We start from the raw sequence: 25,153 nt of genomic DNA on the forward strand, positions 1-25,153 counted from the left end.
TGCCTATTATGTCCTTTCATTGGTTGAGGAGCCTCAGACTGACTCTTATAAAACTAATTACCTCCCAAAGTTGTCCCCAGTATTTTGGAATAATGACGGCCATGGTCACCATTTGTTAAGCACTCGGGCGGCACTGTGGCTTGACTCGTGGTCACTGGACAGTCAGTAGTCCTTGCAAGTGGGAGCTGTTTTTAATGTTTTCAGATGAGGACCCTGAGGCTCCGAAAGATTGTGGAGCTTCACTGGGGTCATGTAGCTGTTTAAAGGCAAGTTCGGAACCCAGGCCTTTTTGACTGGAATCAGGAGGGAAGGGTAGGCAGGGATTCCAGGCCAAGCATGTGGCCTGTATGTAGATGGTGACCAGGATAGAGGGGGCCTGAAAACATCCCTGGAAGGAAGGCCTGGTGCAGGGTAGCCTCATCTTGGGTGCTACGCAGATGAGGGGCTGGACTTCTCCATGGTTGTAGAAGTTACATTTAGGATCCCTCGAGGTGGCTGTCTGGAACAGGCACATGCATGGCCCTCACTCCTCCCCCTCGCCACCCAGGTGTGAACGTGACAATGCCCTCACAGCCTGGCACGCAGCCCCTCTCCTCCACCCAGCTGCTGATCGACACTGCTCTGCAGGAGTTCCAGCTGGTCGACCTGTCCCGACGCTTCCTGGTCCATGACTCTTTCTGGACTCTGCCTGAGCAGTTCCTAGGCAACAAGGTGAGGGGCAGGGCTGCCACCCTGGATGGAGAGGGAGCCGAACCCCTACACACATGCCCAGAAACTGCCCGGGCTCTACCCCCTCTGAAGCTGGGGGGCAGCAGGGCAGTATCCCCTCGGGGAAGGGTGTCATGCCCCAGCACAGCCCCCTGTGGACAGTGGCTCATTCATTCCGGGCCAGGTCGGGAGGAATGCTAACTCAGCCTTTGGAAAGCCCTCCTGGACCACTCCCCACGCCTGGGCAGGGTTCAGTGCCCCTCCTCTGGCCTCCCTGGGCACCTTGTACACAGCATTATCAGACTCCTCCCCCATATTGGACTGAGCACCCCAAAGGCAGAGCCCAAGCCCCACCCATCTCTGCTTCCCTGTGCCCAGCTTCATGCCAAGCACACAGTGAGCACCAGGTATGCAGAGTGAGGAAGGAGGGGGGTGACTGGACACATAGTGGGCATCAAGCATGCCCACAACCGCCCCTGATCTGCCCTGTCTTGGCCAGGTGGATTCCTACGGTGGCTTCCTGCGCTACAAGGTGCGCTATGAGCTGGCACGTGGCATGCTGGAGCCAGTGCAGCGGCCAGATGTGGTCCTTGTGGGTGCTGGATATCGCCTGCTCTCCCGCGGCCACACTCCCACCCAGCCGGGTGCTGTGAACCAGCGCCAGGTCCAGTTCTCTGAGGTGTGTGGGGCCTGAGCCCTCGGGGCTGGGGGTGAAGGGGGTATAGGCTGGGCAGATGCTGATGCATGACCCCTGACCTTCGTCCACACCCAGGAGCACTGGGTGCATGAGTCTGGCCAGCCCGTGCAGCGGGCGGAGATGCTGCAGGTGCTGCAGAGCCTGGAGGCCATGCTCATCCAGACGGTGTACAACACCAAGATGGCAAACGTGGGGCTGAGTGACATCTCCATGGACACCACCGTCACCTATGCCACCAGCCACGGCCGTGCCCACAGCGTAGAGGAGTGCAGGTGCCTGACCCAGCAGGGCCGGGATCACAGAGACCCCGGGAAGAATAGGGGAGAAACAGCAACGCCTCATGGTTTCTGTAGCTGCTGTCTTGGTCCTGTCCCTACAGATGCCCCATTGGCTATTCTGGCTTGTCCTGTGAGAGCTGTGATGCCCACTTCACCCGGGTGCCTGGTGGGCCCTACCTGGGCACCTGCTCTGGCTGCAACTGCAATGGCCATGCCAGCTCCTGTGACCCTGTATATGGCCACTGCCTGGTGAGTCGTGCCAGCTCACACTTGGACACTGGCTAGGGGCAAGGGCAGGGTGGGAGGTCCAGGCTGAGGCTTCCTTGTGCCCACAAGCTCAGCATAAGCCTCCAGAATGACTCTCATGGCTGCCAGGCAAGGCATCTTGACCTCTAGTTGTATTAATAGAGATATTATGTCCAGATAAGGGAAGCAAAGGTCCTAATCTCTTCTACCCTGGTCAGACCAATCCTGGAGAGCACTGTGTAAAGCATCGCCTTTAGCTGGGCAGCCTTAAGGGGAAGGAGCCTATAAGTCATACATTATTTCTTACAAGTGGTAGGGGGAGCTGGGATTGTAGAGCTGACAGAAAAGAAGGCTCTAACAGGGAGAGCTGTTATCTCCAAACCCCTGGAGAGCTGTCAGGGGTAGAAGGAGTGGCTTGCAGAGGGCAGATGGGCCAACGAGTGTGGACTGGAAGAGAGATGTGGGTTTAGGTCAATACAAAGCAGGCATTTGAAACCTTCTATGGGACAAGCTGCCAATGTGAAGTGATGAGCTCCCTGTCAGGATAGAGCTGGATGTTCCCCTGATTCTGCAGAGCTGTAGGGTAATTCTAGCATGATGGGGGAGGCTGATCCCGACAGCCTCAACCGCCCACCTTCAAGGAGCCCATCTGGTCCAGTGCGTTGAGGGCAGAGGACTGCTCTGTAGAACCTGAACCACTCCCTCCCTTTCCTCCCAGAACTGCCAGCACAACACGGAGGGGCCACAGTGCAACAAATGCAAGGCCGGCTTCTTTGGCGACGCCACAAAGGCCACGGCCACTGCCTGCCGACCCTGCCCTTGCCCATACATTGATGCCTCCCGCAGGTCAGACCCAGCTTGGGATGGGACAGACATGGCTAGGGGAGCGGGCAATGCCTTAGGCTAGGGGCATCCTCTGGGCAGGGAGGTGGGAAGCCTGGCTTCACATCCTCACCTGGACACTAAATTATTCTAGGTTCCTCATGCTATCCGGGCCCCAGTTTCCTTTTCCATATAATGGGCCTGTCTGTCTTCCTAGTGTTGCTATGAGATCCAGAGTAGGTGGGCAGAGAGACAACATCCTGCCTCATAGCCTGCTGTATCCATGTGGACAGCAGTCACTCCTAGAGTGGGACTGTAGACCCTGGCCTGGCTCATCACTTCAGCCCTGCCCCATGTCCTGTCCACTTGATACCCACAGATTCTCAGACACCTGCTTCCTGGACACAGATGGCCAAGCCACGTGTGATGCATGTGCCCCAGGCTACACAGGCCGCCGCTGTGAGAGGTGAAGGAGAGATGGTGGAGGTTGGGGGAAGCAGGCCATATTGGGTGGGGGCATGGGCGTACCGCTGACAACCCTCCCTCCCCCACAGCTGTGCCCCCGGATATGAGGGCAACCCCATCCAGCCAGGCGGGAAGTGTAGGCCCACCAGTGAGTATTCCTGCCACCATCCCTGGCACCTCCCCAGGCTGCCTACCAGGCCACAGTCCCAGAGCCCAGCACAAACCCCATAGTCCTTGGGGAGCCACCCCACTTTCCCCCCATCTGCTCAGACTGTGTCTATCCCATCCTGCCTTCCCTGCCAACACCCACTTTGTGTCTCCAGACCAGCAGATCGTGCGTTGTGATGAGCGAGGCAGTACAGGGGCCTCTGGGGAGGCCTGCCGCTGTAAGGTACACATGTGCTCCCCTCCCCGACCCCAGGGGCCTAGGGTCCTGGCACACAGCTGGGAGAGGGAGGAGGGACACTCCATCCCCTCCATGGCTCCTTGGGCCAGTGGTTGGGAGCCTAGCTGCAGGCTGATGAGCCTGACCAGCCAGTCTCCCCCTCATGAGAGGTGGCTTGAAGCCAGGAAGGAGCACTGGTTTGGGAAGGCAGGTGACCTGGGTTCAAGTCTCAGGTCCTTTGCTAGTCATTCTTTGTGTGACCGTTGTATCCGTACTGCACCTTTGCTTTAACCATGCTTTCATTCTCACATTGACACAAGGGGATAAGTAGCAATTAGCATCACCAATTCACAGATGAGAAGAGGAGGGAAATCATTTGCATTGAGAGTGGTAGCATCAGGTATCTGTAGAAAAAAGAACTGGACAGACTTTGGAGTCTGGCATTTCTGACCTTAAATCCTAGTGTGGGTTAGCAAGCTGAGTTATCCAGTGTAAATAGTTTCTCATTCCTGAGCCTGGTTTTCCTTATGTGAAGCGCAGAGATATCACATACCTCTCAAGGTACTCAGAGATGTTAAATGAGGTGCTGGTTAAACAGAAACTAGCACAGTGCATGAAACACTACATAAATAGTAACTAATTAATTTAACCAAATTGCTATATTTCAAATCTAAATTTATTTGTGAGCCCCCTAGCAACCAAAGAGAAAAGAGAAAAATGATTGATTGTATTCTTGTTCACATGGTGGCGATCCCTTATACATGTGCTCGTTCCATGGCTGCCTCTGGCCGTGGTTCCCATCCAGAATATGGGTAGATTAGACCAGAAGCTCCAGGCAGCCCCTCCAGGGGCCACCCTGCAGCTCCCAGCTCTCTGCCTGCAGAACAATGTGGTGGGACGCCTGTGCAATGAGTGTGTCGCCGGCTCTTTCCACCTGAGTGCCCACAACCCCGACGGCTGCCTCAAGTGCTTCTGCATGGGCGTCAGTCGCCAGTGCACCAGCTCCTCCTGGAGCCGCTCCCAGGTACCTACGCGAGGTGGCTGGCTGGGCAGACGGGCGGGACCACCAAGCCCAGGGCTGAGTGAGCCAAGGGCCATCTCAGGCTGCGGCCCCCACCACAGCCTCTTCTCCCCCTCCCAGGTGCTTGGGGCCTCTGAGGAGCCTGCTCAGTTCAGCCTGACCAACGCCGCGGGCACCCACACCACCAGCGAGGGCATCTCGTCACCCAGGCCCGGGGAACTGGCCTTCTCCTCCTTCCACAGCCTCCTGTCTGGACCCTACTTCTGGAACCTCCCTTCTCGCTTCCTGGGGGACAAGGTGGGCAGGGAGTGGGAAGAGAGAGGGACTTCCAGGCAGCACGTTGTGTTTGGAGAAGAGGCTTAGAGGTGGCCGGAGCAGTAGCAGGGCCCAACAGTGGGGGCCCCAGCTGAGCACCTGTCCACCTTGTGTCACAGGTGACCTCCTACGGAGGAGAGCTGCGCTTCACAGTAACCCAGCAGCCCCAGCCTGGCTCCGCGCCCCTGCACGGGCAGCCATTGGTGGTACTGCAGGGCAATAACATCGTCTTGGAGCATCACACCTCCCAGGAACCTAGCCCCGGCCAGCCCAGCACCTTCACTGTGCCCTTCCGAGAGGTGAGTGGCACCCTCCCAGGACACCTCTGTGGGGGAGGCAGGCAGGCTCCCTGCTCCTGTCGCTCAGGGGTGTCAGGATGTCAGGGGTTACAGCCCATATGTCCTTTCCTTGGCAGCAAGCATGGCAGCGGCCTGATGGGCAGCCGGCCACACGGGAGCACCTGCTGATGGCACTGGCGGGCATTGACACCCTCCTGATCCAGGCATCCTACACCCAGCGGCCAGCTGAGAGCAGGTGTTTGGGGCAGGAGGGCAGGAGGGTGGGGGGGGCTTGGGTAGGCGGCTCCAGGCTAAGCAGTGGGATGCAGTACAGCCAGACGGCCAGCTCTCCCGCTTACGGGCTATGTGGCCTTTTTGTGCCTCATTTTCCTCAGCTGTAAAAAGATTATAACATTACCTCCCTCACAGGGCTTGTCTTATGTCGGGTTCCCTAGAAGCAAAGCCTGAGACGGATTTGGGTGCACATGATTCACAAGGAGAACCTGGGAGCGAGGGAGGGACACAGGAGAGGGAAGTGGCGAGGCAAGGAAGTGATTTCTGGAAAAGACCAGCCTCTGTCCCATCCCTTTGGAGCCCTGCAGAGTCATCCTGCCTTGAGGCAAAGGGACCTTTGTACCCTGGGTCAGTTTGTCATTGGTCACCCCAAGGGAGTGTGACCTCTTCTGGCAAGGAAGGCTTGTTCTCTGGAGAAAGTTACAGGTATAAGCCACTTACCACAGCCTTTGCAGCAGCTGGATGGATGCCCAGTCAGGGAGCTGGATGGGCTCCAGTTGCATCACAACAGGGCCGTTGGGAAGATTAACAAGGTGATCGCATATAGGACTCTAGGGATGCCTGGCACAGCACAAGTGCTCATTCATAGTGGGTCTTGCCACACCCAGGGTCTCTGGCATCAGCATGGATGTGGCTGTACCCGAGGACACCGGCCAGGACCCTGCACTGGAAGTGGAGCAGTGTACCTGCCCACCTGGGTACCGTGGCCCATCCTGCCAGGTGAGCCCTGGGCTGCACCAACCTGTCCAGTCAGCTCCCTCCATGGGCTCGCTGGCTCCTCCTCCCTTAGCTCTTCCACCTCCCCAGGCCCACCCCAGCCCCGCCACCCAGTGGTCCCTGCCCAGAAGGGACCCTGCTGAGGAAGTCCTTCCCACTGCCATCTCCCCCTCAGGACTGTGACACAGGCTACACACGCATGCCCAGTGGCCTCTACCTGGGCACCTGTGAACGCTGCAGCTGCCATGGCCACACGGAGGTCTGTGAGCCTGAAACAGGTTCCTGCCAGGTGAGTCCCACCCTCCTTCCTTCCTACCCCAGGGATCTGTGGCCTCCAGGGGCTCAGCCTCAACGCACGGTCTGCCCCCCAGGGCTGCCAGCACCACACAGAGGGTCCTCGGTGTGAGCAGTGCCAGCCGGGATACTACGGGGATGCCCAGCGTGGGACACCGCAGGACTGCCAGCCATGCCCATGCCACGGAGCCCCGGCCTCTGGCCAGTGCGTCCAGCCCCTGCCTGTACCTGTCCTTTCCTGAAATGTCCACTGCCCCCTCCTAGGTTCCCTTCCTCCGAGGACCTTCTGAGAGGCAGTGGATACATCCTGGCCTTACCACCTCTTTGGTGTGTCACTTTGTCTAAGATTTTCTTCCCTCTTGGGCCTCAACTTCCTCATCTGTGAAATGAGGATAATGCTGTACCCAACCCTGGCCCCTGGTGTGAGAATGAGATGATGCCCAAGAAACCCTTCGCGCAGTGCCTGGCACGTAGCTGGTGCTCAGGACACGTTAGTTCACATGCCTGCTCCTTCTCTCCCTCCTCCGCTGGTCCTGAAGGAAGAGCTACTGACCTTCTAACTGGAAATTTGCCCCCACACCCGCAGGGCCACCCACACTTGCTTTCTGGACACAGACGGACACCCCACCTGTGATGCGTGTTCCCCAGGCCACAGTGGGCGGCACTGTGAGAGGTGAGGCAGGCGCAGGCGGGGTGGGGAGCTTGCAGAAGGGGCTGCCCCTGGAGTCATAGTGGGCCCAGCCCTCCTGACCATGAGGGACCAGCAGCCTCTCACCCCCACTTTCAGAGACCCCGAGAAGACAGTCAGCTCCCCTCGCCTAAGAGCCTAAACCTTTAGTCTGGCATTTGAGGCCCTCAGAGATCTAGGCCTACAATTCACCTCCAGCCTCTGCACCCCCTGCCCCAGCCAGGCCAGAGTCTTCCCAGGAAACCCCTCTTTCTTGCTGAAATAGGTTGTGCCAGCACACTGGCTCTGTGACCTAAGGCATGCCCCTGCCCTTCTTCTCCCATCTATTTTCCTGTCTGTGAAACAGGTGAGTGAGGCTGATTGGTTCCAGCACTCTGAGGTCACTGAGTCCAATACGGGGCCCCAGCGCAGTCCAGGATTCTGTGGTTCTGCCCTCCATTCATGCAATGCCTTCTCTCTCTGCAGGTGTGCTCCAGGTTACTATGGCAACCCCAGCCAGGGCCAGCCTTGTCGAAGTGAGTAAGATTGGGGAGGCCTTTGGGATCAGGCCACCTCAGGGGTGGAGCTGGGACCGAGCCTGTGTTCTCCTTCAACCTGGGACAAGTGACTTTACCTTTCTGAACCTCAGCTTCTTTATCCATAAAATGGGAGTAGTAAAAGGCCCACCCACCCCAGAGGGCTGCTGTGAATGTGTATAATGCCTACTCATGGTAGGTGTTCAGACACAAACACTCCCTCTCTCAGGTGGTGAGTTAGATGCCCAAAGGGTAGTGGAAGTGAAGGTGCTCAGGGGCAGGTTTGGGGCTCCAGCTGTGGATTCCCTCCACCTCAGGAGACGGCCAACTGCCAGAGCCGGCTGACTGTGGCTGTGACCCTCAGGGCAGTGTCAGCAACCAGTGTGATGCCGCTGGACAGTGCCAGTGCAAGGTTAGTCCAAACCCCTGCCCTCCGCAAAGCCCTGAACCACAGCCACGGCCGTGGCCAGGCCTTCCCTCTCATCATACCCTCGGCGCTGTCCCTGTGCCCCTGTGACCCTTCCTTCTCACGAAACCCACCTCTGCCCCACTGCTCGGGGCCTGCTGAGAAATCAGGCAGCATCCGATGGGAGCCGCAGCCTAGACATGGGGGCAGCAGGGGCTCCCCACAACTGCTGGAAGTGTCTGAGAAGGTTGGCCTCAAAGGCTACTAGAGGTGCAGGTGACCTGTCCCAACCCCCTGCACCCACCTGTCCATCCTTCCTCCCAGGCCCAGGTGGAAGGCCTCACCTGCGACAGTTGCCGGCCCCACCACTTCCACCTGAGCGCTAGCAACCCGGACGGCTGCCTGCCCTGCTTCTGCATGGGCATCACCCAGCAGTGCTCCAGCTCCTCCTACACTCGCCACCTGGTAAGAGCCTGTTCACTGTCCCAGCACTGGGGCCTGCCGCCTGCCTCTCCTGGGTCATCACTGGGGCAGGTGAGAAGCCTGGCCCAGTGGTGTCCCCCATTGCCTATAGGGATGCCCATCCCGATGCCTCCGATACTGCTCATGTAAGCACAGATCCCAGCAACCCTCGCCCCCTATCCTAATGCCCTCCCTATGCACCATTATTGCTTACATCAGTATTGACCCCAACCCCACTCCTTTCCCCCAGTATCCTCTCTGTTTCCTCATTATTTCTATCCCAGCCCTGATCTCACCAACCCCCCATTGCCCACCTTAATGCTCTCCCGTGCCCCTCCCCCACCAGGGTACCTGCCCCAGTGCCCAGGCTAACACCCATGCTCCTTCCCCTGCCAGATCTCCACGCGCTTTGCCCCCGGGGACTTCCAAGGCTTCGCCCTGGTGAACCCGCAGCGTAACAGCCGCCTGACAGGAGGCTTCACTGTGGAACCTGTGCCCGAGGGCGCCCAGCTTTCTTTTGGCAACTTTGCCCAACTTGGCCATGAGTCCTTCTACTGGCAGCTGCCGGAAACATACCAGGGAGACAAGGTGTGACGCGCAGCAGGGCCTGCCAGGCCCTCCCTGATGGCAGCTCTGAGCCAAGCCCCTGCTGTGCCCGGGGGCCAGCGGGGACTCAGACACGAGTTGACCTTAGAGCGATCTAGGCTGGCAGGCAGGTGTCAGCTACGTCATGGTTGAGTGTGCAGACTCTGGGGTCAGATTGACCTCGGTCTAAACTGAGCTCTGCCACTTCCCAGCTGGCTGCCTTTTGATAAGCCTTAGCTCTAGGGCAGCTTGGTGGTACATAGGTGCCTGGTACATAGTAAGTGCTCACCTGGTAACGATTATTAGCTTTCATGCAGTTAGTCAACAAACAGGTCCAGGGTGAGGCCCTCGAAACACAAGGACAAATGAGACAGTTTCAGTGTCACTCACTTGCTCACTCAGAATTCACTCCTCTTTGCTGTCTGCCCTGTGCCTGGGGTTGGACAAATAGTCATTCTTATTACAGGTCATACTCAGTGAGCTCTTACTCTGTGCTAGGTGCTCTTCCAAGCACTCTTACATGTTGTAAGTCACAACTGTACCGCTAGGTGAGAGAGATTAGGTAACTTGCCTGAGCTCGCACAGCCTGAAGGTGGCAATGCTGGGATTCAAACCAGGTCAGAGGCTGCCCTTAAATACGACACTGGTCAGAGATGAACGTGTTTTTGCTCCTGCCAAGTCGTGGTCTAGTGGAGAGGCAATGGGGCCGTGGTGATGATGGCGTTGTGGGGCTCAGGGTCTTGGGGCAGACTCTGGGCGGCCTGCCCAAATGTGTTCCTTGGGCAGTCAAGGCCACCTGGTGGCACCCAGAGGAAGTGGATCTTGGTTCACGAATCCCTTGCTGGCCAAGGCCAGTGTTCAAGCAGATGTGTCCCCCGGCCCAGGGTCCCAGGTCAGGGACAGAGGAGGAGGACTTCCGAGCCTGCCCTCTCCCTGTTCCTTTTTTCAGACCCACGTATCCTAGCCTCCTTGCAGAGCAGGCTGCCTTCTAGTCCCTTCTCCCTTCTCGGTTCCTCCTCTCCTGGCCACCGTGTCTGCCTGCTTACTGTGCTGCCCCGCAGCTCTCAGACCCTTCTCTCTCTCTCTGACTCCCTGTTCTGGTACTTCCCTGGGCCCCACAGAGGGAGGCATATTTTGCACGGCTACGGCTGGCTCACCAGGTAGGCCTGTGATCTGAGTGATGTGACCTGGCATGCTGTATTCTTGGATGCCCTCAGCCCCGCATGGGGAGGTGCCCAGTACCCACGGCAGTGTGGGTCCTCATGGACCCAGGTTGGGCCCGATGGCCCATGGTCAGGGCACTGCTTTGCCCAAGCCCTGGGATGGCAGGAATTTGCCAGGAGGGGTGTGTGCCTCATCTGCTGTGTGGTCTGGTCCTGGTGCCAGTTGTCTGTGGCCAGAGAGGTGACAGGGAAACTAACATGATGCTAAACCACGTGACTATACCTGGCCCACCAGGTTACCCTAGCACTGCCTCTCAAGCAGCCTCCATTAACCACCTGTGTGTGTATGGCCCTCAAGCGGCCCGGAGTTAACCCCAGCATGCCAGCCTGGGGAGGGGAGCATGCATCTTTTTCCCCAGTCAGTGTGGGCCTTTCTGGCCACCATATCCATGGGGAGAGAACACTCACCAGGGCTCTAGCTCTGGGGCTCAGAGGTTCTGAGCTGGCCTGTGCCCTCTACCCGTCAGAACCGCACGTCCCTCTCAGAGGAGCAGTTGCGGACAGCTGTGACAGCGGGGAGGATCCCGGGGCCCCCACGGGGCAAGGGCTGGGCACAGCAGCCGTCACAGGTAACTCAAAGCCTGACCAGGGACAGGCGGTGTCTAGGGGAGGAAACCAGAGAGCATTGTCCAAGTAGGAGCTTGGAGCTGAGACCCAGGTCATCCTGGGTCATTTTCTCCCCTGCCAGGCCAGGCCCCAGGCTGATGCCCAGACCACCCCATTGTTGTCCTTAGGAGACGTTCCAGAGCTGTGAATGGCTTGGGCTGGTCCCGTAGATACTCATGGACCGTGAGGTCCAAGGATTGGTCTCCTCCACCACAAATGCCCCTGGGGCTGCCTCCAGCCCCTCTTTCCTGAGCTGGGCTGGGTGTCTGCCCCTCTCTTGCCCAGGCACCCACTGTATGGCCTTTCCCTCATAGTCCAGGCCCATTCCAGGATAGTTCTACCAGGCTTATGAGGAGCAGGAGGGCAGGGAGTACAAGGGCCGAGCATCAGACATCAGTACTTGTGAACAGATAGCACTGAAGTGGATGGCTGGCTGGGCCCAGCATGGCCTGGTGGGTAGGAAAAGCCTCATGGTGTCCTTTATGTCCCTCTGCTCCTTTCCTTCTCCCTCTCCTGGTCCCCTAGGTGGATGAGGCCCAGAGGCGGATGGATGCTGAGATCTGGCAGCTCCTTTCCAGTTTTGCTGCCCACCCCCATCCCCCTCCCCAGAGACTCTCTCCCTATCCCCAGCCTGCAGCTGCTCTGCAAGAAGCTCCGCCCTCTTCTCCCTCCTCCTCCTCTTCCTCCATCTCTTCCTCCTTCTCCTCCTCCACTTCCCTCTCTTCCTCAGCAGGCTCTCAGGTATGTGCCAAGGCACCCACCAAGGGACCCCCACCCACCATGTTTTCTAGACTTCAGCTAATTCTGAATCAACTTCACAAATTCTGTCATTGCTGCACTATTATTTACTCTGTTTCTTTAACTCAATCACATACCAATGCAATTATGTTAGTTATACATTTTTAAATACACATTAAAATAGCCACTAAATTTCAAAATGTTCTCTGGTGTGTCCCGTAAATCATCTTATGTTCCACAAGAAGCACAGCACCAGATGTGAGGAGACACCCACCTAAGCTGGCCAGCGAGAGCCGTTGGGGTGTCCAGGTCCAGACAGGGGAGCAGGTTGTCCAAAGAGCAGGGCCAGGACCTAAGCTATGAGAGTGGGGGTGGGGCTTCACTCCCTCCGCCCTCCTGGGTCTCTCTCCAGGGTCTGTGCTCGCCCCATTAGGACCATCTCTGCCCCCTCGACCTGTCCCCTCCCTTTCACCGCCTGTCCTTCTGTCCTAGTTCTCTCTGTCCTACGAAGGCTTCTCTCTGCTTCCTGAAAGACTCTATTATTGGCAGCTGCCCAAAGCCTTCCTGGGGAACAAGGTAACAAGGATTTGGGGGAAGGTAACAGGGGTTCCATAGAATCCTAAAATATCAGGAGGCACTTTGTCAAAGGACACAGATGCGTGGACCAAGGCTCAGAGAGGGCGCCCACATCCAGGTCAAAGTTGGGCTATGATTGAACCCAGCTCCACTCTTACCCTTCAGCAGGCCACAAGCCCTGGCAGAGGGGCTCTCTCCTGGGAGGTAAAACACCCTTCTTTGGGCTCCTTGTCCCCTGTATCCAGATCACTGACCTAGCTCTGGGCACTGTATTCATTCATTCAAGAAGCATAAATTGGTACTTAACTGTGTGCTGTATTGTGTGTAGGCGGAGCAAGATCCTGGCCTCCCAGAGCTCCTGTTAGTCTGATTATCCTTCCTGCCATCAACGGCATCAGCCTCCACATCGTCATTATTATTATTAGCACTGCATTATTGTTAGTGTTGTTCCAAAAGTGACTGCCTGCCTCTTAAGAACACACACAGTATACAGTAAAATAACATTCAGAGAAGCAGACAAGACAGCCTGGTCCAGGGGGAAATGAAGATCGGGAAGATCTGCTGGAGCGAAGGGTAGAGATGGGTGCAGTGAGGAGTTAGCAAGCATTGAGGCTGTGTGTTCGGCTGGCCCTGTGCTGAGTGCAGGATTTTACATGGCCTGTATTACTTAATCCTCATCCTGCCTTTCAAGGTGGATATTGTTTGTATTCCCATTTCCATATGAGGAAAGTTGAGCTCAGAGAAATGAAGTGACTTGTCCAAGGCTATCTAGCCAGTAGAGCTGGACTTGAACTCTGCTCTTAGACTGCAGAATCTGCTCCCTTAGCCACCCTGCTGCACACGCCTGCAGCTTGGTCCTAGACATGGCAATGAACTTGGGCATCCAAAGCAAACGGGAAACCAGCTGTTTCATGGTTATCTGGTTGTGCCCCTGAATTCCTTACCTCGCCCTGAGCTTACAGAGAACATTCTCAGAGCTTGTGTAGCCTGGGGCCTGGCATGCAGTCAGTAGATGTTTAATAAATGCTTATCAACCGAAAGAACACAAATGAACAAATGGACTAGGCCTGCCACAGTGTGGTATTGATCTGAACATCTGCCCTGTTGGCAGAGGAGAGAAAGGAAAATCCTGTGGGCAGAGCTGGGGCCTTACTGCCCACATGCAGGCGCCCAGCAGCAGGTATAAGGACTCTTCCAGTTGTAAGCAGTAGAAAACCCAGGTCCAGCTGGCTTGTCCGCAACAAAGAATCTTTTGGCTCGTGTAACTACAAAGCCCAAGGATATCTGGTATCAGGCATGGCTGGATCCAGGAGCTCATTAGGACTTTATCTCAGTTGGAGCCATTCTCCAACTTCTGATCTGACTAGTAAAGGAGGTTTCTCTGTGCCAGTGGAAAGAGCAGAAGTGCCAGGTTCACATGTTCATCCCTGATGGAGCAGAGACAGGGAGTGGTGGAATATGCAGATGAGCCAGACCTGGCTCATGTGTCCAGTGCAGAGGAGAAGGCGGGCCCCTCAAACCACATGGCCTCCCTGTAGAACAGTTCCCTTTAAAGGAAACCAGGACTGCAGTTCACAAAAACGGGAGAAATGGATTCTGAACAAACAAACAAAAACCCCATCTACCCAGGAGGCAAAAGCTCTAAGTGGCTACCTTCAGGACCCTCCACCCCACCCCAACAATGGCTGAGAACTTTTGAACCTTCTACAACCTCCCCTGGTGGTCACTGTCATTACCTCATTCTGCTTTATGGGAAATTCCTTTAACGGAAGGGACTTGGAGTTTGTTTGCTGGAATTGTCAGATGATGGGACATGGGGAACTGCATATAACAGAAAAGAGGCTTCTCAGGCTCACTGCCACCAGGTCTGAGACTGAAGGAACTGAGAGATATCCTCTCACTTGGGCAACCTCTGGCCTCTGGTTGAGTGGGGGGTGGGGGACAGCACGGGTGCAAAAGGGCCTGGAGAGGCTCCGCCCCCTCACCTGTGTGGTCCCACACATCCCAGAAGAGGGCAGAGTCAGGTTGTGAACGCAGGGCTTGCCTCTTGCAGGTGGCGGCCTATGGTGGGAAGCTGCGCTACACTCTCTCCTACACGGCGGGGGCCCAGGGCAGCCCGCTCTCTGACCCTGACATCCAGATCACGGTGAGCATGTGGATTCCATGCCAGCAGGCAGAAGGAGAGGGAGTGTGGAGGCCAGGGGGGACCCTTCAGTCCAGCACTCAGCTGGCCAGGCACCCACCCACTGGTTAGCCTCATGTCTCCACCCACCATCTGTTTGGATGCCACCCAAGCAGAGGACCAGCTACTGGAAGATGGGGGCAGTGTGCGTGTACCTGATACCTTTGGGCACATGAGTTTGGGAGATTGGAGATGTGGGAGGCTGGTGTTAGGCGATGCTGGGATTGTTGGAGGATCCCACTGTCCCTGGGAGCCTCTCAGTTCCCCTCCCAATCTCACTGGTGTCTCTCCAGGGCAACAACATCATGCTGGTGGCCTCCCAGCCAGCACTGCAGGGCCCGGAGAGGAAGAGCTATGAGATCATTTTCCAAGAGGTGAGATGCGCTTGGCCATACCATGTCTGACCCTCCCCACCCTCCACCCCGCTTTGGAGCCTGGCTTTGCCACCAGCTACCCCTGCCTCTCACTCCCCCATCCTCAGCTCACTGTCCTCAGCCAGCACCTGGAAAGCTGGAACTGGGGGTGGGGGCACTGCAGGAGCAGCACACAAAGCCCAAGGCCCCTCACCCTCATGTGCTGTGTGCCCCCACCTAGGAATTCTGGCGCCGTCCTGACGGGCAGCCAGCCACGCGTGAGCACCTCCTGATGGCGCTGGCCGACCTGGATGAGCTCCTGGTCCGGGCCACATTCTCCTCGATGCCACTAGCGGCCAGCATCAGCGCAGTCAGCCTGGAGGTCGCCCAGCCTGGGCCCTCAGAGGGACCCCGGGCCCTTGAGGTGGAGGAATGCCGCTGCCCTCCGGGCTACGTCGGCTCATCCTGCCAGGTGAGGATGACCAGCCTAGACACCTGCACAGCACTACTGGATCAGCAAGCAGGCCCACTGGGATTTCTGTGGCCTCCGATTACCATTGTAACTTTAATGTACTCGGCAACATCTCATTTGTTCTTTCCAACAGCACTGAGAAATGTATAATAGTCTCCTTTAAACAGATTTTGTTTTTTAATGAGGCACTAAAGGGTGAGTGACTTACCCAAGAGCACACAGCTACGCTCTCTGGAGATCAAGACCCAGCTTGTGTTCTCGGAGCTCCTACCAGAGACAGGAAGACAATAGAAAGACTCAAGCTAGCCCAAAGCAGAGCGTAGAGATGCCTCAGAATGGTGAACAACGTGGACTGGAGTAGGATTCTAGGCAGGAGGGCAGAATAAGCAGAATCTCAGAAGGAGGAACGTGTGGGGAAATAGCCTGAGAGGCAGAAGGGTCACCCCTGGAAAGCTGAGTAGGGAGGGCGCTTCTTCAGGCCTGGAGCAAGGCTCTGTCCAGAGAGGGTGCTAAGATACTGAGGGCGTGCTGGGACTGGAACTGGCCCCAGGAAATTCCTCTGCCCATGGTGAATGGGAAGGATGGGGCAGGAGAGAGACAGGGAGTCCTACTGGGAGGGAAGGGCAATGGGGGGTAGAACAGAGGGCCAGTTGGAGGGACTCCGAGAACATCTGCAGGGTTCAGCTGGAGACCGTGAACACGAGGGCGGGGCCCGAGCTGACTGCTCCACTGAATCCCCAGGCACACAGCAGACAACTAGGTAACATTTGATGAGTGAATATGGAACCAGGGAAGGGGAATCTTGGGTGGGGGAGGGGAGCAGGGCCTCAATGCCAGGTGGGCAGCAGGCGGTCAAGCCTGGGAACAGCCAGCCCACCCCTGCCTCCCACTCAGGAACTCCCAGTGGGAAGTCCACATCGCTGCAGCTTTACATCTGTGCACCTTGGCTGTGGCCACAAGAACTTTCAAATCCAGATAGAGGAACTACATGTCCCTTGAAGTTATCAATTTAACACATTTTGGAGAGCCCCTGGGGAAAGCAGAATCCTTGGTGCACATTTTCTGCAGTGAAACAAAACAGATTCATAAACATCCCTTTTAAATGATCGAGGAGGGAGGGCCTGGGGAGATTTGAAAGAAGGGGCAGCAAATAGAAATTCATGGTTCTCAGAACCCGTGATTACTCACTGAAGGTGTGTAAAAAGCATCCTTGGTTGTATGAGTGCTACCTCTTTTGCTTTATGAGCAAACGTAAAGGTCTTCAAGGACTTATTCCAAATCCAGGTCTCCTGAACCCTCTTTTTTCCATCTAGGGGTTAAGTTTTTCAGTGAAGACCCTGCCAGAAGAATTTTCAGGAGCAAAGCCCTAGGGATGGAGAAGGGTTCTCCGTTTTGGATGAACTATTATTTCAGTATATCCATAGTAGCTGGAGATGCCAGGCAGGATGGGCGAACACTGTCCCAGCTCTGGAGTGTTGGGAAAGTGAAGATGGAGGGGGAGGGCTACTGAGAGGGGGTGCTGGGGTGGAGAGCTGGACCTGGAATCTCCCCTCCAAGGGCCAGTGGGAGTCTTGATGATGGAGGAGGGGTGGAGGAGGAGAGGGATTCTGGGTCTGCTGGCTCTGGGTGGGACCACATCAGAGACCAGCTCTCCTCTCTACCCCCCAGGACTGTGCCCCCGGCTACACACGCACTGGGAGTGGACTCTACCTTGGCCACTGTGAGCTGTGTGAATGCAATGGCCACTCAGACCTGTGCCACCCAGAGACTGGATCCTGCTCGGTAAGATGCAAGCATGGCCAGGGTAGGGGTCAGCTTGGGTGGGGATATCAGGGCTGGCTGTGGGATAGGGCTTGGTAAGCTAGGCATAGGTCCAGGGGCAAGGTCATGGGTCACAGCCTATAGGGCAAAGCACCTGGACCAGCAGGTCTGGTCATTGAGGGGTTTCAGGCACAGTGGGGTGCTTAGAACTATGGAATAACAACCTTCTTTATAAAGAAATCTTTGGTTCCTGCTATTTTTTATCACCAAAGTGACACATGTTTTCTGTAGAAGAATCAGACTGTAGAGATAACTTAAAAAGAAAGTAAAAATTCCCTGTAATCCTACCATCTGGAAGTAATTACCGTCAGCATTAGACTGTCAACATTGGACTTTTGCTCTTTTTCTGAGCAAATATTTACACATATTAATATACTTTTCATTTTACAAATCAACATAGGATCATCATGTTTGATGGTCAGCCTTTCTCACTTAACAAGCTCATGAACATTTTCAATATTCAAATACCTTTTTATACCTGAACTCTTCAGAGTGATGTATGTCCAGGGTATATGGTCAAGGACTGAATGGTCAACAGAACCACAAGCTAAATATGGAATGAGGAATATGCTATGTTAATAAAACAAACACGAGTGTCGGAGGGTATAGCTCAAGTGGTAGAGTGCCCAGTACCTCCATTAAAAAAATAATAATTCAATAAATAAACTTAATTACCTCCTTCGCCCCCAAAAAATAAATAAATAACAAATAGAACAAGCACGATCTCTGGGTCTCTTTGGAGGAGAGCATAAAACTCATACACATTTTTACAATAAAGTACTTATGTCCAAAACTCTGCCCCCACAAACCCAGGTGTACACCTTCACTTTCCTCTGGTACTTCAAGTGTTTAAGTAGAAAAATGTAAGAAATGCAATCGGTATCATTTTTTTTTTTTTTTGATGGTTGGATGGGTGTCTTTTTAATTTATCTAGTTCTTTATTCATGGTTTGTTTCCAACATACTGCTTTTATAAACACACTGGGATGAACTTCCTGTAGTGAAATCTTTGTGCCCCTCCACGGTTATTTCTTTAAGATAAGCTCCCAAACATGGAATTTCCAGATCAAGGGATTACGAAGTTGTTGAGTTTTTGGTAAATTTTGCCAAATGATGAGTGGCTGACATTTTTGTGCCTCACAGCAATGCCAGCACAACGCCGCTGGGGAGTTCTGCGAGCTGTGTGCACCTGGCTACTATGGAGATGCCACAGCTGGAACACCTGAAGACTGCCAGCCCTGTGCCTGCCCACTGACCAACCCAGAGAACATGTGGGTGCCCTTGCTCAAGGCCCAAGGAAGAACTCCCACTGGGGAGTGGAGGGCACTGCCCTGGCTTTGAGGGCAGAAGTGGAAGGAACAGAGTGAGGAGCTGACATCCATGGCCTGACTTTTGCCTCTCTTATTCCAGGTTCTCCCGCACCTGTGAAAGCCTGGGAGCTAGTGGGTACCGCTGCACAGCCTGCGAACCTGGCTACACTGGCCAGTATTGTGAGCAGTAAGTTTGCAAATAAGTGGGATGGGGGGGGCATATGTTAGACTCCTAAGTGACAGTCCCCGATGGTATTACTCAGAAAGGTCCCTACCAAGATCATGTCCTTCCCCTCCCCAGAACCCTTACAAGATTCCTCATTGCCCTTGGGACCAGCCCAGCTCCTTAGGTAGCTTTATCACTCTTCAGTCTCATCCCACTTCTGACACCCAACTCTGTACTCTAGTTGGACTTAGCTTCTTGACTTCTTTGTGTTCAGGTCTTTGCATAAGCTATTCCCTCTACATGGAACAGTCTTCACCCTCAGACACCCTGTTCCTGGCTAACTTGTGCTTAGCCTTCAAGGCACAACTTCATTCTCTCATTCAGCACGTTTTTATTGAGCATCTGCTGTGTGCCATGCAGTGTACCAAGGTGTTGGAAATCAAGTGGTGAACAAAAGCAGATTCAGTCCCAGCCCTCATAGAGTCTGGCACCTATAATGGGAGACAAGACAATGAGTGATCATATAAATATGTAATTATAAACAGTGGTAGATCCCTATAGAGTGCAGTCTGCTCCAAGGAAATACAGAAGTTCAGCAGTCCCATCCTATGGGAAGCCTCCCGCTTCTCAGGGCCAGATCACTGCCCCCCACTCCATGCCCTCGCAGTCCCCATACATGCCCCTCCTCTCATTTACATGGTTTCCACGTTGGTTTTACAATAAGTGAGTTCCATAAGAGCAGGGACTTCTTCACGTTCACTGTTGTGTTTCTATCACCTAGCATAGTAGTTGTTTAATAAACGTTTGTTGAATGAATGTTTTCCTTACCACCTCCATTATCCAACCTGCTGACGTTTCCTCACACTCCCCTTTCTCAGCTCACAGAGGTCCTGTGCTGGAGCCTCTTTGGTCTCTGAAGTCCCTCCAGAGCTCTGAGCCTCCTCACCCGACACTGGGCAGATAGCTGAGCTTCTGGCTCCCCGAGTCCACTATGAGGCACTGGGCCCCTTGGGGTCAGAAAGAGCTAGTCCTTGTTCCTCCTTACAGGTGTGCTCCAGGATACGTGGGTAACCCCAATGTGCGAGGGGGCCGGTGCCTGCCACAGGGTAAGTGGGACTGTGGCCCTGAGTTGGGGTGATAGGCAAGACAGGGGGCCCAGGGAGTTTGAGAGATACAGGGTCTGAGGGCAGGGCCAAGGGTGGGGCATGCCAGAGATATCAGAGACAGTGTACGTGCTAGGGGCCTCCTGCCTGAATGGCCTCTCCTGTCCCTCCGCCAGCAGACCAAGCCCCGCTGGTGGTCCAGGTCCAACCAACTAGGAGCGTAGTACCTCAAGGTGGTCCCCACTCCCTGCGGTGCCAGGTCAGTGGGAGCCCACCCCACTACTTCTACTGGTCTCGTGAAGATGGGCGGCCCTTGCCCAGCAGCACCCAGCAGCGACATCAAGGTATGCAGTGGGAGGGGAGGTGCAGGGCTGGGTGGGAGAAGGGGGCATCTGTACTGATGACCTCCCGTCTCCTTGCCACCAGGCTCCGAGCTCCACTTCCCCAGCGTCCAGCCCTCAGATGCTGGAGTCTATATTTGCACCTGTCGTAATCTCCATCATGCCAACACCAGCAGGGCGGAGTTGCTGGTCACTGGTGAGTTCCTGTTCCCCTCCCATCCCCAAGATTGCCTGTCCTGGGCTGGGCTGCAAACCGCAGACCCAGGCCTCTGGTGCATTCATCTACCAGAAGGGATGGTAGTTGCCCGAACAAGGACACGAGCCAGAAAGAGGGAAAGAGGTGGTGGAGTTGAGACTGGTTTTAGAAGCCAGAAACGGCAGGACTTGATTGTGGTCACTGAGGAAGAGAGAAAAGTCTAGGAAGATGCCCAGGAGTCTGGATTCCAGCATCTGGGCAAACGGGGTACCATTTACTGAGATGAGAGAGGCTCCAATAGGTGGGCATCTTCATTTGGGCTTCCCTAAGAGCAGAGGCTGAGACAAGGATTTGTGTGTACATAGTTTATTTGGGAGGTTCAAGTGAAGCAGGGAAGAGAAGGCATCCAGTGAACAGTGTGCCATCAAACATGTTACCACCTAGAGCAGTGATTGCTGAATGCAGCCAAGGCAGATCTGGGAAACTCCAGAATAAAACACACTCCTTGGAGTCACCCTGCCCCAGGGTCAAGGGAGCTGGGCTGTGTGTCCACCGGCTCCTGTCAGTCACTGGTTGGGGCCTGTTCCAGGAGCGTCAATTCCCTTCCATCTGTCCCACCTCATGGGCAAGCACAATGGTCACCAGTGGCCCAAGGAAGTCCTCATGCAAAGAAATGCAGTGGCTGGCAGAAGTCAGGCAGGCGGGTTCTAAAGTGACAGGATGAGGGGTCATGGGCAGGACGCCGGCAGCACCAGCTACCAACAGGTCCGAGGGAAACACAGGTTTGGTTTTGGACTGGTTACAGTTTGAGATGTTTGGGGAAACATTGAAGTCAATGTACATCAGGCGGGCACTTAGATATGTAGTCTGGAACTCAGGAAAGAGGCCCTGGCCAGAAATTGAGGAACTCTTGGCATAGGGTTGGAGCAGGATGAAATTACCCAGGAGAGTGTGGCTCAAGGACAGGGCCCAGGACAGAGCCCCAAGGAGCTCCAACTTGAACATGTCAAATGGAGGAGGGAGGGCAGCCAGAGAGGCTGAGCAGCACAGCCAGTAGACAGGAGGAAGCCGGAGGGGTTGGGGTGTCAGGAGTCAAGAGGGAAAAGGGCTTCCCGGAGAGTGTGGCTGACCTCACTGGATGCCCCGGGGAAGTCAGATATGGGCAGAGAAATAACCCTTGGAGGTCATGCATTGACAAAGCAGTTTGCGTTGGAGAGAAGGGCTAGAAACCAGACTGGAGGGAGGCAAAGAATGGATGGGAAGGCAGCACATGTAGACAACTCCTTCAAGAGTCTTGGCTATGCAGGGAGGCCAAGAAATGGGGCAGTGGCTGGGGGGAGTACAGGGTCAAGGGGTTGTTTTCAGAGATGGGAACTTCTAGAACACATCTGTGGAGCAGACTGATCCTGGGAGAGGGAGAGGATGATGTAGCAAGAGAGGACACAGTGGGGGGAGGAAGTCCCTGAGAGGGGCTCCAGCACTCTGGAAGAGGGTGGGGCCCTGAAGGAGGGGAGAGGCTCATCCTTCAGGGACCAGGAAGGAGGGAGGCGGGTAGATCTGGGAACATGGAAAATTCCTCACTAATAGTTTCGATTTTGTCAAGATGTGTGAGTTGAAACTGTTAGCCATGAAAGTTGGAAATGGAGCTCGGGAGGGTGGAGAATTTGGGAGGAAGTGTGAAATGGTTGTTTGGGAGGATAGAAACTCAAACCAGACAGAGAAGCCCAGTTGGAGTGAAGTGCGAAGTGTTAAAAGCTCATTTGTGGTCTGTGATCATGAACTGGAGCCAAGTGGATGATGGCATGGTGTTCTCTGATCACAGCCTGCTGGGTGCTCAGTGCCAGCAGGAAGAAAGTGGACGATGGGTTTCAGCCAGGATGAGCAAGGGAGGCGCCAGGAAGTGGATGAAATCTTAGCCAGGCTGGGAAGGAAGCGACATCTGGATGGGGTGATGGAGAGAGAGTGGCCACAAACAGGGGCCTGGCCAGCACCCAGCTCACTGAGGGACCTCTCTTCCCTGCAGAGGCTCCAAGCAAGCCCATCACGGTGACAGTGGAGGAGCAGCGGAGCCAGAGCGTGCGCCCTGGAGCCGACGTCACCTTCATCTGCACTGCCAAGAGCAAGGTGGGCAGGGCAGGGAGTGGCTTGGTGAGGATCTGTCTTCTGGGGTCTCCAAGCCCCACCCTGACCCTGACCCTCACCCCATTCCCCTTTGCCCCGCCTGCAGTCTCCAGCTTACACCCTCGTGTGGACCCGCCTGCATAATGGGAAACTTCCAGCCCGAGCCATGGATTTCAATGGAATCCTGACCATTCGCAATGTACAGCCAAGTGATGCAGGCACCTACGTGTGCACCGGCTCCAACATGTTCGCCATGGACCAGGGCACTGCCACGCTGCATGTGCAAGGTACGCTGTTCATGTCCATGCCTGTCCCACCAGCCCTGGCCTTCCTCCATACCCACCAGGACCAGTGACCATTTCTTCGTTCAACTGACAGTTTCTGAACTATGATATGCCAGGTTCCGGCCTAGACTCTGAAGAAACGGTGGGTGGGGAGAGAAAGAGAAACAGGAGCTCTGCCCTCCTGTTTTCCATGTTCTAGTAGGGAGACAATAAGCATGGGAACGGATGAACAAATAACATAATTACACAGGTGACCAGACCAGGGACAGGAGTAAACAGAGTGATAGGATAGCGAGAAATGAGTTGGGAGATGGGTGAGCTCTTCTACACGAGGTGGTCTGGGAGGATCTCTCTGAGGAGGTGACATCTCAGTTGAGACCTGAAGAAAAGAGGTAGTAAAGAGCTGGCAGAGGAAGTAGCAGCTACAAAGGCCCTGAAGCAGGAGCATGTGGATGTGTTTGAAGAACAGCAAGGCCAGCATGGCTGAAGCCATGAAAGGGAGGGTAGGTGAGGAAGTTGAAGAGGTAGGCAGAGGTGAGTGTGTGCAGTATGGACCAATCACAGCAGGGAATTCGGATTTTGTTCTAAAAGCCACAGACAGATCTTAAGTGGTAAAGTAACAAGAGCCCACTGATATTTTAAAAACTCCCTCCGGCTGCTCTGTGGACAAACGGCCACGAGGGACTAGGGTGGAAGCAAAGAGCAGCAAGGAGGCTGTTGCTGTGGGTTACTCCCCACCCTGACCACATCTTCTTTCTCCTGCCTTGTCAGCCTCAGGCACACCATCTGCCCCCATGGCCTCCATCCACCCGCCACAGCTCACAGTGCAGCCTGGGCAGGTGGCTGAGTTCCGCTGCAGTGCCACGGGGAACCCCACGCCCACCCTCGAATGGACAGGTGAGGCCATGGGGGGAATGGCAGTCAGGGCCTGGCTCTCCTGGATTTGGGGGGCTAGGGACAGGACTCTAGGCTGTGGACTACAACGTCTGGGGGGCCCAGCAATGCCAGTCCCATGGGTGCTGACCCCACTTCTCCACGTCAGGGGGCCCTGGTGGCCAGCTCCCTCAGAAGGCACAAATCCACGGTGGTATCCTGCGCCTGCCAGCCGTTGAGCCCGCGGATCAAGCCCAGTACCTGTGCCGCGCCGTCAGCAGCTCCGGGCAGCACGTGGCCAGGGCGGTGCTCCACGTGCACGGTGAGAGGCAAGGGCTGCGGGTGAGGGTTGGGGGCGCATGGCAGCCCAGAGAGAAGTTCTCACAGGGCTCTGTCTGCAGGGGGCAGCGGACCTCGGGTCCAAGTGAGTCCAGAGAGGACCCAGGTACATGAAGGCCGCACTGTTAGGCTGTACTGCAGGGCTGCAGGTGTGCCCAGTGCCACCATCACCTGGAGGAAGGAAGGAGGCAGCCTCCCCCCACAGGTGAGGATATCCTTCCGGGCCAGGCGCACAGGATCAGCAGGGTCCCAACACTTGCCACCTGCCCTGCCCATCTCTTCTGGTTCCTTTCACCTCCAAGGGGGTGGCCTCTCAGACATCCTGCTCTGTGCATCCTGCAAGTGGCAGCTGTTGGCCTCTTACTTTGCTGCCTGGCTCCACGCTCCTTGGTGCCCAACTGGGCCCTAATATTAGCCCTGAGCTCACCCCTACTCTTTATGCCCTCTCTGCCTGCCCTCTCTGGCTAGCCCTTGCCAGGCTTCCTCGGCCCCTCTGGCAGCTGACCTTTCTCACTGTGTGGCAGGCCCGGTCTGAGCGCACAGACATCGCCACACTGCTCATCCCAGCCATCACACCCGCCGACGCTGGCTTCTACCTCTGCGTGGCCACCAGCCCCGCAGGCACCGCACAGGCCCGGATCCAAGTGGTCGTCCTTCCAGGTGCGGGACCTCTAGGGGCTGGAGGAATGGGAGGGCAAGCCAGGGCTGCCCTGAGGCCTGCTCACTCCCTCTCTGGCCCCAGCCTCAGGTGCCAGCTCCCCGCCAGTCAGGATTGAGTCCTCAGCACCTTCTGTGACCGAAGGGCAGACACTGGACCTCAACTGCGTGGTGACAGGGCTGGCCCACACCCAGGTCACGTGGTACAAACGAGGGGGCAGCCTGCCTCCTCATGCCCAGGTATGAGGGTCCCTGAGCCCGTGGCAGGGGGCCTGGGGGTGGTCCTTCACACAGCCCTGCACTCTGCACAAGCACGGCCCACCCTTATTTCCCTCCTGCTCCAGCTTCCAACATGGGGCAGCTCCCTGCCCGTCCTCACATAAGCTCTGTCCTTACCTGGCCCAGGTGCACGGCTCCCGGCTGCGGCTGCCCCACGTTTCACCAGCTGATTCTGGAGAATACGTGTGCCGAGTGGAGAATGAGTCAGGCCCCAAGGAGGCCTCCATCATCGTCTCTGTCCTCCACAGCACCCATTCAGGACCCAGCTATACCCCAGGTGAGGAGCCGGTGGGGCTGGGTGGAGGCTGAGCCCTCGAGCCTCGCTCTGTTTCCAAGGA

General features: G+C 55.8%; 1 protein-coding gene across 13 annotated transcripts in view; it reads left to right on the forward strand.

The window, feature by feature from the left end:
• The window catches only part of HSPG2 (heparan sulfate proteoglycan 2), a 98,023-nt gene that overhangs the window by 47,145 nt on the left and 25,725 nt on the right, over nucleotides 1-25,153 (forward strand). For 7 of the 13 annotated variants that reach the window (XR_012511407.1, XM_074377227.1, XM_074377229.1 and 4 more), the window contains 41 exons: nucleotides 548-711; nucleotides 1,208-1,387; nucleotides 1,481-1,677; nucleotides 1,785-1,932; nucleotides 2,648-2,775; nucleotides 3,131-3,217; nucleotides 3,306-3,364; nucleotides 3,540-3,607; nucleotides 4,485-4,625; nucleotides 4,743-4,919; nucleotides 5,057-5,236; nucleotides 5,353-5,471; nucleotides 6,118-6,229; nucleotides 6,402-6,515; nucleotides 6,598-6,725; nucleotides 7,107-7,193; nucleotides 7,674-7,723; nucleotides 8,041-8,135; nucleotides 8,454-8,594; nucleotides 8,988-9,179; nucleotides 10,298-10,336; nucleotides 10,867-10,968; nucleotides 11,531-11,746; nucleotides 12,236-12,319; nucleotides 14,373-14,465; nucleotides 14,795-14,875; nucleotides 15,096-15,326; nucleotides 16,995-17,108; nucleotides 18,290-18,417; nucleotides 18,557-18,643; nucleotides 19,670-19,728; nucleotides 19,902-20,069; nucleotides 20,152-20,262; nucleotides 22,286-22,386; nucleotides 22,490-22,670; nucleotides 23,439-23,564; nucleotides 23,710-23,862; nucleotides 23,942-24,084; nucleotides 24,404-24,539; nucleotides 24,622-24,776; nucleotides 24,942-25,092. Coding sequence is in view for 12 of the 13 variants with exons in the window: in XM_074377227.1 (XP_074233328.1) it covers nucleotides 548-711; nucleotides 1,208-1,387; nucleotides 1,481-1,677; nucleotides 1,785-1,932; nucleotides 2,648-2,775; nucleotides 3,131-3,217; nucleotides 3,306-3,364; nucleotides 3,540-3,607; nucleotides 4,485-4,625; nucleotides 4,743-4,919; nucleotides 5,057-5,236; nucleotides 5,353-5,471; nucleotides 6,118-6,229; nucleotides 6,402-6,515; nucleotides 6,598-6,725; nucleotides 7,107-7,193; nucleotides 7,674-7,723; nucleotides 8,041-8,135; nucleotides 8,454-8,594; nucleotides 8,988-9,179; nucleotides 10,298-10,336; nucleotides 10,867-10,968; nucleotides 11,531-11,746; nucleotides 12,236-12,319; nucleotides 14,373-14,465; nucleotides 14,795-14,875; nucleotides 15,096-15,326; nucleotides 16,995-17,108; nucleotides 18,290-18,417; nucleotides 18,557-18,643; nucleotides 19,670-19,728; nucleotides 19,902-20,069; nucleotides 20,152-20,262; nucleotides 22,286-22,386; nucleotides 22,490-22,670; nucleotides 23,439-23,564; nucleotides 23,710-23,862; nucleotides 23,942-24,084; nucleotides 24,404-24,539; nucleotides 24,622-24,776; nucleotides 24,942-25,092 (5,226 nt within the window). In the remaining variant the exon portion in view is untranslated. The remainder of the gene's footprint in view (nucleotides 1-547; nucleotides 712-1,207; nucleotides 1,388-1,480; nucleotides 1,678-1,784; nucleotides 1,933-2,647; nucleotides 2,776-3,130; nucleotides 3,218-3,305; nucleotides 3,365-3,539; nucleotides 3,608-4,484; nucleotides 4,626-4,742; nucleotides 4,920-5,056; nucleotides 5,237-5,352; nucleotides 5,472-6,117; nucleotides 6,230-6,401; nucleotides 6,516-6,597; nucleotides 6,726-7,106; nucleotides 7,194-7,673; nucleotides 7,724-8,040; nucleotides 8,136-8,453; nucleotides 8,595-8,987; nucleotides 9,180-10,297; nucleotides 10,337-10,866; nucleotides 10,969-11,530; nucleotides 11,747-12,235; nucleotides 12,320-14,372; nucleotides 14,466-14,794; nucleotides 14,876-15,095; nucleotides 15,327-16,994; nucleotides 17,109-18,289; nucleotides 18,418-18,556; nucleotides 18,644-19,669; nucleotides 19,729-19,901; nucleotides 20,070-20,151; nucleotides 20,263-22,285; nucleotides 22,387-22,489; nucleotides 22,671-23,438; nucleotides 23,565-23,709; nucleotides 23,863-23,941; nucleotides 24,085-24,403; nucleotides 24,540-24,621; nucleotides 24,777-24,941; nucleotides 25,093-25,153) is intronic. The other 6 variants (XM_074377235.1, XM_074377236.1, XM_074377238.1 and 3 more) reach the window with 3 other exon arrangements.

Source organism: Camelus bactrianus, chromosome 13, assembly GCF_048773025.1.
Source record: "Camelus bactrianus isolate YW-2024 breed Bactrian camel chromosome 13, ASM4877302v1, whole genome shotgun sequence".
Classification (NCBI taxonomy): Eukaryota; Metazoa; Chordata; class Mammalia; order Artiodactyla; family Camelidae; genus Camelus; species Camelus bactrianus.